This window comes from Lepidochelys kempii, chromosome 3, assembly GCF_965140265.1.
Source record: "Lepidochelys kempii isolate rLepKem1 chromosome 3, rLepKem1.hap2, whole genome shotgun sequence".
In the NCBI taxonomy this organism is placed as follows: domain Eukaryota; kingdom Metazoa; phylum Chordata; order Testudines; family Cheloniidae; genus Lepidochelys; species Lepidochelys kempii.
This window is the reverse complement of record NC_133258.1, coordinates 172,492,428-172,504,749: the sequence shown is the minus strand read 5'-3', so window position 1 is coordinate 172,504,749 and position 12,322 is coordinate 172,492,428. Positions and strand designations below refer to the sequence as shown.

General features: G+C 45.6%; 1 protein-coding gene across 9 annotated transcripts in view; it reads left to right on the top strand.

Moving 5' to 3' along the window:
- The first annotated feature begins 1,065 nt into the window (after window positions 1-1,065).
- Window positions 1,066-12,322, top strand: part of THADA (THADA armadillo repeat containing) — a 288,553-nt gene continuing 277,296 nt past the window's right edge. For 7 of the 9 annotated variants that reach the window (XM_073339066.1, XM_073339063.1, XM_073339067.1 and 4 more), the window contains exons 1-4: window positions 1,066-1,280; window positions 8,624-8,724; window positions 11,302-11,396; window positions 11,877-12,007. In XM_073339066.1, coding sequence (XP_073195167.1) covers window positions 8,649-8,724; window positions 11,302-11,396; window positions 11,877-12,007 — 302 coding nt within the window. In that variant the 5' untranslated portion in view covers window positions 1,066-1,280; window positions 8,624-8,648. The remainder of the gene's footprint in view (window positions 1,281-8,623; window positions 8,725-11,301; window positions 11,397-11,876; window positions 12,008-12,322) is intronic. The other 2 variants (XM_073339065.1, XM_073339064.1) reach the window with 2 other exon arrangements.

The window sequence follows — 12,322 nt, the reverse complement described above, 5'->3', positions numbered from 1 at the left end:
AGAAAGTAAGCAATGTTTCAATAATAGTGTACTGTGGCACTTTTTTATGTCTGATTTTGTAAGCAAGTAATTTTTAAGTGAGGTGAAATTTGGGGGTATGCAAAACAAATCAGACTCCAGAAAGGGGTACAATAGTCTGGAAAGATGGAGAGCCATTGCTCTAACTTGTGTCAGTGCTGATTGCAACTGCAGTGATATTTCAGTAGGGTCAAATATTCAAAACTGGCTGCCTAAATTGCACTAATTGAATTTACACTCACACTGCAATTGGAAAACCTCAACTTGTATGGAAAAACAATACAGGTAATTCTAATGGAAATGTCACATGGAGGATTTTCAAATGAAACCTAGGTTTTGGAACAAACCAACATCTACCGCTGCCTAGCGGATCTTGGGAAGACAGAGACCAGGAGGTGAATTCTAATAGATGTGTTCAAAGTCGGGGTCCACATGTCTGATGCAGGGATTCTGTGAATGAAATTCAGAGCCAATTTTGACTACTGCAGCAATCAGGAATGGATTTTTATATCAAACTCTAAAAATGACACCATCTGCCTGTAGCACAGTGCCCAGTACCACCACTGCAAGGCACTCCACACCATTGACCCCACTAAGCAGTGGGCCATACTAGAAAAGCTATGTAACTATTGGGGGTGATTTTTGTTTTTTTGTTAACGAACAGTCACAAGCTATGTGCTGCTGCAGGCACTTACACTTCTATATAGGTCCTAGCTTTCATCCACTGATTTTGAGACTGAGGAACTTTCAGTCTAAGGATCTATCAGTAAAAGATGTAAAGGGCAACTGCCCTCCAAGGACATACAGTTCTCAGATACCATGGTGATAAGTGCAGCATAAGTTTCCTGCGTAGACAAGCCCTCAGCACGCTTGATTGCCAGTTCTCCCATCCACGTACTGACCCTTAGCAGCACTGCTTAGCTTCGGAGCTCATCCTGCTAAGGGAAGGACTCTAAGCCCCGCCTCGCCTGGAGGCCAAAGGGCAGTGTCTGTGTCGTAATTGGCGGGCGAGATCTGTCAGTCAGTCACCGTTCCGAAAGCCAGAAGGCCCGCGTGCGCCACTCGCAGCTGCCGCAGTTTGGTTCCACGTCTCGGCTCCTCCCTCTCCCGCTCCGGCCCGGGAGCTCCCGCCCCTTCCTCAGCGGGGACGACACGTGGCCCGGCCGGAACCTGACCGAGCCCCGCCTGGGGACGGAGGCAGTGTGGGTGGGTGGCCAGGAGGCGGCAGCAGAGACTGGGTGCAGGGCCAGCGTCCCCATCGGGTAAGGGGGGGCGCGTCTTAGTGAAACCCCATATGCTGGGGGGCGCAGCTGATGGGGGGGGGTAAATGCGCCAGAGAGGTGGGGGGCGCAGGTGCAGCCCCTTTCCCTGGTGATGGGGGGTAAATGCCCCAGGGGTGTGGAGTCACAGGTCCTGCCTCTGTCCCTGGTGATGGGGAGAAAGTGGGAGTGGGGGCACGGGTCCTGCTCAGTTTCTTCTGGTGATGGGGAGAAGGAGAGTGTTAATTCCTTGGTGCTCTCGCATTTCATTTCCTTGCCTGCAGGGTGACTGGAAGGTGTATGTTGTAGGTGAAGAGCAAAGGACTGCAATGCTAGATTGCTGGGTGTTCCCTATTCCATGATGTTGTCATTTATTTATCTTGGCCTGTTTGTTTAGGGCCAGATCTTTATCTATGTGGTCTCTGAGGCATTTGGCTACATAAGAAGTAATCTCACTTTTGGTCACAACTGAGTGGGTATGCATGTCAGAGTACATTTTGAGGCCAGGTGGAAATTTAGCTTTTCGCTGTGTGTTTCAGTTTCCCTATCTCTAGAATTGGTATTGCAGAGAACTTCAAGATGCTTAAATGAAAGGTGCTGTGGAAGTATAGTACCTCTCATAACTCAAGCCTGACCCCAGATGTACAGTACCCTCTTTCTTAACTTGTGTAAAATTGATTTTAAACTTTAACTTTAATAATTTTTTAAAATATTACAGTAGTTTTGGGCTCTCATAGACTTTAAGGTCAGAAGGGACCATTCATGATCAACGAGTCTGATCTCTTGCACTTTCCAGGCCACAGAACCTCACCCATCCACTCCTGTAATAGACCTGTACCCTCTGGCTGAGTTACTGAAGCCTTCAGTCATGATCTTTTTCTCTTTCACATTCATAGATTTGCACTAATATTATGCATTTAATATAAATAAAATCAATCTCTTCTCTGGGAGCATACTCTTCCTGTCCCAAATCATGGTTTCTTTCTCCACAAATTATTCACCTCAAAAATTGCTAGGGTAGACTTGGCATAGGAGGTTGCATCTGGCTTATTAGTCCCTGCTGTCAGTGATTATGATGTGATAAGTAGGATACTATAGTTTTCCGCTGGTAGCATCAGTAGTATAGGCTGTGGACACCAGGCACTTTTGCCACTGTGTCTTCTAACCATTGTGATCACCTGAAATTGCACTGGTGGCAAATGATGGAGATTAAATTGCCTGCTGTAGATAAGGCATGAAAGTGGCTGCTGATCTGGAGAATAGAAACTGGTACAACCTGGGACTTGCATCTGGCCAGCTAGCAGCTGAAAAGTAAACGGGATACAAGAAACCTAACTTTGAAAGGAAAGAGTTTAATTTTTTTTTTTAATAATACTGAGCCCTTATGGCATTTTTCATCAGTAGCTCTCAAAGTGTTTTACAAACAGTAAGTCTTATTAACCCAGTTTTACTGATAACCTTTCTCTCAGCTCAGATTGCCAAAGGGTGCAATCCGCAAAACAACTTAGGTGCTTAAACTCCAGAGTTAGGCACCTAAGTCCCTGTGTATGGCACCAGTGCAGTCCATGAAGCTCCTAAATGGCTGCTGCATAACCCTGTAGGTGCCAAAACTCACTGTGAACCTAACTTTACACTGTAAAAATTCCAGAGACACCTAAGTTTTAGAGCCTGGGTCATGCCCTCTGCTGCCTCACTGCAGGCATCTGGATGTCTGTTTCCCATCTAAGCCCAGAGTGATTTTAGAAAATGGGAAGATAGACTTTCAGCCACCTAAGTTGTGTGTAGGGCCTGAGCCAGTAGGTGGCCTTCAGTGCCTACTGAATCAGGTCCCATCCTAAATCTTGCTGGAGGTGGTGGTGGTGCTGCCCACCTTCTAACATTTAGTCTTGTGGATAGAGCACTTGCCTAGGTTGTAGAAGACCCAGGTTCAATTCCCCTCTCTGCCAGAAGGGGAAAAAGGATTTGAACAGGGGTCTTCCATCCCTCAGGAGAGTGCTCTAACCATTGAGCTATGAGATATTTTTATATGGGGCTCTCTTGGTCTCTCCTTTTGAAGCTGTTCCACTGTGGATAAATAATGAGTGATTGGAGCAAGAGGTTTGAAGCGGGTCCCCTACCTCCCATGTGGGTGCCCTAACCACTAGATTATAGCCTTATTCCCATTCTCTTTTTTTATTCCCATTCTCGTTATTCCTATTCTCTCTTGTCCCATCACCACCTCCTCCTCTGGCCATTTTTTGTGTAATGAGGCAGGTACCTAACTCATTCCCACAAGAAGTGGTGTAGGTGCCTAAACTGACTGACTCCAGGTGACAGGTTCCAGTTCTCAAGCAAAGATAGGCAACTTCCTGCAGCCTGCACTCAGGCCAATCTCTGTGAGAGGGATGGCATTTAGCACACACCTCTCTCATCGGCATTTCCCATGGGCTAGCTTAGGCAGCTCCACACCCTGCATGCTGGCTTTTGTGGAACACATGCTAAGGTGCTTAGTTCTCCCTATTCATTGCATAGGGAGCCTAGGTGCCTTACTCAGCTTTGCTGGTGGCAATGTGGATCCTGTGACTTTTCTAGGCACCTTTAAAGTTAGGCGCTCTGACACTCAGTGTTTCAATGCCTGAGTCTCTTTGTGGAGCTCATCCCAAGTGATTTGGATAGTAAAGCCAAGAATGAGACTTAGTTGTCCTGTCCTCCCCTGTGCTGTGCCCTATCCATTGCCTCCCTTAACAGTAAATTCAAGTTTGTTTTGAAATGAAGAGATCAGTCAGATTATCCCTCAGTGTATGGAAGTGTTGTTTAAATTCTTGGGATTTCCAACGACAAGATTGGTTCATTCTTTTTCTATAGGCTCAAATGAGACAATTTGACCCTTCCTCTACACCTTCAATGACCAAGCCAGCTGAAAGATGGCATAACTATGTTTAAATTATTGGGTTCTTCTCAGACAGTCTCACTGGAAAAAATCACTGTAATCTACAAAAAGGAACACTCCTGTGTCATTGTTTTGTGAAAGTATTGCTGTTCACAGATACACACAATAGCATAGGTCAGGGATGGGCAGACTTTTTGGCCTGAGGGCCACATCTGGGTGGGGAAATTGAGGTGGAGGAGGGGTGTGGCATATATGAGGGGGCTCAGGGCAGGGGGTTGGAGTGCAGGAGAGGGTTCAGAGCAGGTTTGCAGGGTGCATAAAGAAGTATGGGCTGGATGAATGCACTATAAGGTGGGTAGAAAGTTGGCTAGATTGTCAGGCTCAACAGGTAGTGATCAATGGCTCCATGTCTAGTTGGCAGCCAGTATCAAGCGGAGTGCCCCAAGGGTCGGTCCTGGGGCTGGTTTTGTTCAATATCTTCATAAATGATCTGGAGGATGGTGTGGATTGCACCCTCAGCAAGTTTGCAGATGACACTAAACTGGGAGGAGTAGTAGGTACGCTGGAGGGTAGGGATAGGATACAGAGGGCCCTAGACAAATTGGAGGATTGGGCCAAAAGAAATCTGATGAGGTTCAACAAGGACAAGTGCAGAGTCCTGCACTTAGGACGGAAGAATCCAATGCACTGCTACAGACTAGGGACCGAATGGCTAGGCAGCAGTTCTGCAGAAAAGGACCTAGGGGTTACAGTGGACGAGAAGCTGGATATGAGTCAACAGTGTGCCCTTGTTGCCAAGAAGGCCAATGGCATTTTGGGATGTATAAGTAGGGGCATTGCCAGCAGATTGAGGGACGTGATTCGACATTGGTGAGGCCTCATCTGGAGTACTGTGTCCAGTTTTGGGCCCCACACTACAAGAAGGATGTGGAAAAATTGGAGAGAGTCCAGCGGAGGGCAACAAAAATGATTAGGGGACTGGAACACATGACTTATGAGGAGAGACTGAGGAAACTGGGATTGTTTAGTCTACAGAAGAGGAGAATGAGGGGGATTTGATAGCTGCTTTCAACTACCTGAAAGGTGGTTCCAAAGAGGATGGATCTAGACTATTCTCAGTGGTAGCGGATGACAGGACAAGGAGTAATGGTCCCAAGTTGCAGTGGGGGAGATTTAGGTTGGATATTAGGAAAAACTTTTTCACTAGGAGGGTGGTGAAGGACTGGAATGCGTTGCCTAGGGAGGTGGTGGAATCTCCTTCCTTAGAAGTTTTTACGGTCAGGCTTGACAAAGCCCTGGCTGGGATGATTTAGTTGGGGATTGGTCCTGCTTTGAGCAGGGGCTTGGACTAGATGACCTCCTGAGGTCCCTTCCAACCCTCATATTCTATGATTCTGTGACGGATGTGGAGTGTGGGAGGGGGTTCAGGGCAGGGGCTTGGGGCTCAGGGAAGGGGGTTGGGGTGCAGAAGGGGTGTGGCAAAGGTCTCCGGACAGGGGATTGGGGGCTCAGGGCAGGGGGCTCAGGGCAGGGGTTTGGGGTGCAGGAGGGGTTCGGGGTGCAGCAGGGGGCTCAGGGCAGGGGTTTGGGGTGCGGCAGGGGTTTGGGGTGCAGGAGGGGTTTGGGGTGCAGGAGGGGGCTCAGGGCAGTGGGGTTGGGGTGCAGGTAGGGCGTGGGGTGCGACAGGGGGCTCAGGGGGTTGTGGTGCAGGAGGGATTTGGCGTGCAGGCTCCCAGCCCAGCGCCACTTACCTTGAGCGGCTCCAGGGAGGCAGTGGGGCGCAGCTAGATTGAGAGAGACTCCCTGTCTTCCCTGGCCCTGCGCTGCTCCCAGAAGTGGCTGGCACCACGTCCCTGCGGCCCCTGGGGAAGCGGGGGACAGAGGTCTCCGTGGGCTACCCTCCCCTGCGGGTACCTCCCCTGAAGATCCCATTGGCTGCGGTTCCCCATTCCAGGCCAATGGGAGCTGTGGGGGGCAGTGCTTGCAGGTGAGGGCAGCGCACGGAGCCCTCTGCGCCCTCCCCTCCCCCAGGGGACGCAGGGACGTGGTGCCGGCTGCTTCCAGGAGTGGTGCTAGGCCCGCGGCGCCATGGGGGTGGCAATCCCGCAGGCTGGATCCAAAGCCCTGATGGGCCGGATCCGGCCTGCGGGCCGTAGTTTGCCCACCCCTGTCATAGGCAGTAGCAATACAATCTTCCCCACACTGCCTTGATAATCTGCCTCAATACTGATATGGAGGAACCAGAGTCCGGATCCACAAAGGGACTTAGATATTCTGATGCTGAGCATAGTAACATTTAACTTTTAGGTGCATTGAAAATCACTGGAATCCACAAAACCTGAGTTACTTGCCTAGCCTTCCTATGCAATGCGTGGGGAGAGGTAGGTACTAGAGAATGGGATCTGCAAAAGCCAGTAAGTTATATGGGGAGCTGCCTAGGCTAGCCAATAGAAAATGCTGATGTAAAGGGTATGTCCTAAGCCTTGCCCCTCTCACAGAATTAAGTGTGACATCTGGGCTGTGGGGAAATGCTCAGGTTGCGATCCACAGCTGGAAACCTCTCTGCGGCTAAGCCATTTCTTGTTAGCCAGGTGGCATTCTCACTCAATGCAGAACAGCTGGGTGGGGGAAGAAGAAGCCTACTTTATAAATCTTAGTCTGGTGGTTAGGGTACTCAACTGGGGTGTGCTAATTATCTAGCTAATGAGAGGGAAAAATTTGAACAGGGGTTTCCCGCTTTACAGGTGAATGCTCTAATCACTGGAATGTAGAGTGATTCTCACTCTCTGTGCCCCAATTAATATTTAAGGATTTAATTAAAATAGAATGAGGCACCCACATCAGAATATCCCTTAGTCCAGTGGTTGAAACAATCATCTAAGAGTTTGAAGATCCCTGTTCAACCCCCTTCTCATTGGGCAGAAGGGGAATTGAACTGGGGTCTCTCCTGCCAGGGTGGGTACCCTAACCAATGGGCTAAAGATTAGACAGAGGAGGAGGCAGCACTGCCTCCCTTTATATCTTATCCAGAGTTGAGGATCATGCTGGGGCTTAGGCATGTGATAGGCATCCAGATGGCTGCCTGAAGCAGCTGTAGAATGCCCAAAGGTAGCTACTTAGGCACATAGAGGATTTTTACGGTGAAAACATAGGTGTTGAGTGACTTTGTGCACCTACAGGATTAGGCAGCAACCAAGTGAGGGTTTTGTGAGGGATCACAGTGGTTCTTAAATCTGAGATTTAGGCACCTAAGTCCGTTTGTGGATCTGGTGGCAACACTATTGGTGAGAGAATAGTTTACTTTACTCACCAATTTTGTTTGCTTACATGTTATAATAGTTTTGGGGGTTAAAGTCTGGTAGTTGTTGTGAAGTGGGTGACTGTTCACCTTGAGCGAGGCTGAAACTACCATCTCATTTCACAGAAACTATAAAGCTGCCATTGGATGGTTCTGATTTCTGGTCATTACCAACCTAAACTAAACTTTGAATTGTTAACCTCGAACTGAGAGGCTCTGTGCCCCATTTACAATCACATGTACCTTCCAATTCTTAAAGTTTTGCATCAAATAACATGTAATTGGGCTTTAAAACATCTTTTTAGTGCCGGTGAAAAGTCACTTGTTTGCTACTTAACACTCTTTATTAGAAACCCAGACATCTCTACACTGGTAGATCTCTAAAAGACCTTGCCTGGTGGATTTCATATCCCATTTATACATGTCCAGCTGACCTTAAAAATTAGTGAGATAGGACCTTGGCCAGTTGAAATTTAGTTCTTTAATTCTTATTCTCCCAACAAAATCATTGTTTTCTGCCACTATTACATTGCCCAACTGCCCTCCAAGGGCTTACAGTTCTCAGGTACCAGGGTGATGAGTGCAGTATAAATTGCTATATAGTTGCCATCTTTCATCCACTCGTGTTGACTGTGGCTATATCTACACTAGAGACCTTACAGTGTCACAGCTGTACTGATGCGTCTGCGCCATTGTAAGATCTCTCACGTAGCTGCTCTATGCCATCGGGAGAGAGCTCTCCTGTCGAAATAATTAAACCACTTGTAAAGAGTGATGGTAGTTATGTCGGCGGGAGGAGCTCAGTATCACTTATCTCGGCAAAGTTTATTGTTGCTCGGGGGTGGGAGGGGGTTTCACATCCCTGAGCAACATAAGTTTTGCTGACATAAGTGGTAGTACAGACGGCCTGTGCTGTGTTTTATGTCTTCTATTTTGTGTCATGAATCCTCCCTGAATTTGGTTGAAAATCTTGAAGTGCTTAAAAGTGACAAAATGAAACAGCAGTGAATTTACCACATGTCCTGTAAAAATGATTGTGGAGATTACAATGGATCGGGACAAACTATTTTAGGGAAAATATGAAGATCAATGTTAATAGCTAAAAAGGAAACTGTGAATTAATTATACTTTGAAACCGTATTTTTAGCAGGTCCTAAAGTTTAAACTTTTTTTTTAAAGTAGGTTACATTTTAATCAAACAAAAATGGTTTTGAAGAAGAAGAAAGAAATTCAAGTTGATGCATTTGTTCTTGAGTGCCAAGAGCTTGAAACACTTCAGTGTAAGTATTATTTTTTCCCTAAATTAATTTGTGCAATTTGTCTGTTTGTAAAATTACCTGAATACCTACTAAAATTTATTTTTTTGTTTTTATTTTTTTAAATTATTTGTTCCTGAGAATAACTTTTTTTTTTAAAAGGCTTTTTAGCTTGACAGGCTTCAAAGGAGTCCTAGTCCATCCTCCTTCTGAAGAATCTTGGCTATTACTCAAGGGTGTGAATGGATGATTTAAAGTATGAATGGACTTTTTAGGACTATGATAAAGATGCAGAGGGTTCCTAAAAAGAAAAACATACAGGAGACTTTAAATAACTGCAAAATAAGGCATTCATGTATTTCTTATGATTCTTGGATTTTCCAGGGCCAATTTGATTTGAAGAGGTAGTTCAGATACTTTTGAAATGTTGTACATTTGGTGATCAAATGTGATAGAAGTTTTCAGCAGTCTTTGTAAAAGGCATTAGTAATAAAGACAAATATGTTTATATTATTGAGTATTTTGACTTTGTAGCTTACAATTAGGAACACAGGAATTAACACATGGATCTGAGGTCCATGTAGTCTAATATCTTGGCAGTAGTGGCCAAAAGCAGATGCTTCTAAGGAAGGTTAAAAACAGCACAGTAATCAAATATGGGATGATCTGCTTCTGACATTAGATTCCACCCTGATCGTAGGGTATGTCTGTACTGTAGTTCAACATCCGCAGCTGACCTGTGTCAGCTGACTTGGGCTTGCAGGGCTCAGGCTGCGAGGCTGTAAAATTGCAGTGTAGATCTCCAGCTGGAGTCCAAATGACTACATTGTTAGAATGGCTTGAGCCCTGAAGCATGTGGTTTAATATCACTTCCAAAAATTTTATCTTATTACAATAACTCTGGATAGTCTTGTTGTCCATGTACATGTCCAGTCCCTTTTTGAATCTTGCCGAGTTTTTGGTCTTAATGACAGTTCTGTTTTTGGATCAATTAAAGTAGAGTGAGAGAAACTTGAACACCTCCCTCCTGCTGCTATATCACTCTTGTGTTCTGGAAAGGAAATCTGCTGCTAGCAGGTCCTTTAGTCCTTAGGTCTGGGCTGCTGCTTCTTGTCGTCTCCCCAAAACTCTTGTGTAAAACATGACACACTGTTGGCCTTAGGGACACGGGGAACAGGCAGCCCACCAAAATGAGTCCAAGATGAATGTTTTCTCCTGAATTTGGCACTGTGTCCCTGACCAGCACACAGAAGTGGCTAGGTGCTGTGGTCTACCTATGCAGTTCTCTTTATAGGATTGCTGCCTACATACTCTAATCTTAGAAGCTCTACAGTTGGCCCTTTTCTGAGTCACTCCAAGTGACTTTTTAAAAATGAGGTCTGAACTGGCTTTTCTGTTTCCTTTTGCTTTTTTTTTTGCATTAGGTTTTGTCTGGTTGAACTTCCCATTTAGCTTTTTCAGCATGGTTTTTAATTTTCTTACAAAAATTACATGAATATTGTGCGTAAGTGTGTGTTTTCAGGATCACTTCCTTATATTCTGTAAAAGTATGTGTAGGAGTACATTCTTATATCCCAGGGGTGGGCAAACATTTTGGCTCGAGGGCTACATCGGGGTTGCAAAACTGTGTGGAGGGCTGGGAATGGAAGGCTGTGCCTTCCCCAAACAGCCTGGCCTGTGCCCCCTCCCACTTCCCACCCCCTGACTGCCCCTCTCAGAACCTCCAAACCATCTAAACCCCCCCACTCCTTGTCCCCTGACTCCCCCCTCCCGGGACCCCTCTCCCATAACTGCCGCCGGGGACTCCACCCCATATCCAACCCCCCCTGTCCCCTGACAGCCCCGACCCCTATCCACACCCCCGGCAGGCCCCCTGGGACTCGCCCCCCTGACCAACCCCCCCCAACCTCTGCCCAATCCAACCACCCTCTGACCACTATCCCCACCCCCATCCAATCCCCCTGTCCCCTGACTACCCCCGGGACCGCCTGCCCCTTATCCAACCCCCCTGCTCCCTGCCCCTTTGCCATGCCGCTCAGAGTGGCAGGAGCTCTCAGCCATGCTGCCCGCGCCGCCTGGCAGGAGCGGCAGGCTAGAGCGCTGGTGGGCCAGAGCGCTGGTGGTGCGGCACACTGAGGCTGTGGGGGAGGGGCGACAGCAGGGGAGGGGCCTGACCGGGAGCGTCCCCAGCCAGGAGCTCAGGGGCCAGCCAGGATGATCCCGTGGGCCATAGTTTGCCCACCTCTGTTATATCCACACAGATTCTTTTGCAGAATAATAATGGGTTGATTTTAGCTTTAATGTTTATCTACTGTTTTCATATAAGTGCTGTCATTTTTGCTCTGTAAAGAACTTGGCTAAGGGTTAAGGTCTATACAATGTATTGAACATGTAATGTAATCTTATAAGTGTAAAGTATTGGTATGATGATGAAAGGCTTGAGAAAGAGACGGATTAAGTGTAGAGGGAAAAGTATAAAACAATAGTGATATGTTACAAATATGATATAATTATGAATTGTTTACTGGTTCAGAAAATCAATTTACTATTTATTATGTGGTTCCTGATTAAAAAGAGCTTCTTTTCCCAAATAAAATGTAGCATTTGCAGATGCTGAAGACCAAAATCTGGCTTCTCTGCTGTTGCACTGTGTACAGCTGTCTGATGGTATCCATCAAATCTACTGTATCAAACAGGTAAGACTTCGCTAATGTTAACTAATGGTAAATTGTAACTGCTAATTTATCATGATACCTGAGATAATTTTCTAGGCACCTAGTAGCAACAGCTATTTTTAATGTACACTTGTCTTGTACGTTTTAAACATTATTAGGATCAGTTTAAAAGAGCAGTCCGTATTTCTCTAAATGTATTAAAAGTTTAGTCTGTTTTTTCAGAAATGCTCATAGACTTCAGTGGGAGCTGGAGGTGCTCAGCGCCTCTGAAATCAGATTATGCGAGGTGTCTGCCAACAGAAAAAAAACACAGAACAGGAAAAAAAATTGAACCTTTATTCTGACAGTTGAAATTTAGTGGCAGAAACAGAAACTTGTAAAGTAAATTCTTTTAAATTTGGCAAAATGAAATTTTAGATAAAGGGGAATTTCATTTCTTTTATGTATGAGTACATAAACAAAAGTTTAACCTCTGTATGGTTTTTAATTTGTTGATCACAGATTGTGACATTATTGAAGAAGATGGATAGAAACTCTGCGTGTAGCCCCATGATTAAATGCTGTTTGGATATTGTTGGAGTGATGTATTTTTCACTGGGTGCAAAGAATCCCTTGAAAAAGGTGTTGGCAAGGTAACAAATTGGATAGTAAATAAAAGCCCCTTTTTTGTTTTTCAAAAATAGTACAATTTTAGCTAAGTAGGAATGTCCGCTGCCGCAGAATATTTCACTTAATTTTCAAGTACTTTATTGTATTATAGTTCCATTACTGACATTCATTATTATTGTAATAAGGACATGCGTTGTCGTTCTTTCTGCCTTAAAATTAGCTGGCTTCTGTAGAAATGATAGATTTATGCTGGTTGATGAATGAGTTATTTATTAAGTAAATTATTTGATTTATGGTCTGGAGGTATTCTCCATGACTAAAAATGATAGAATGTGAAA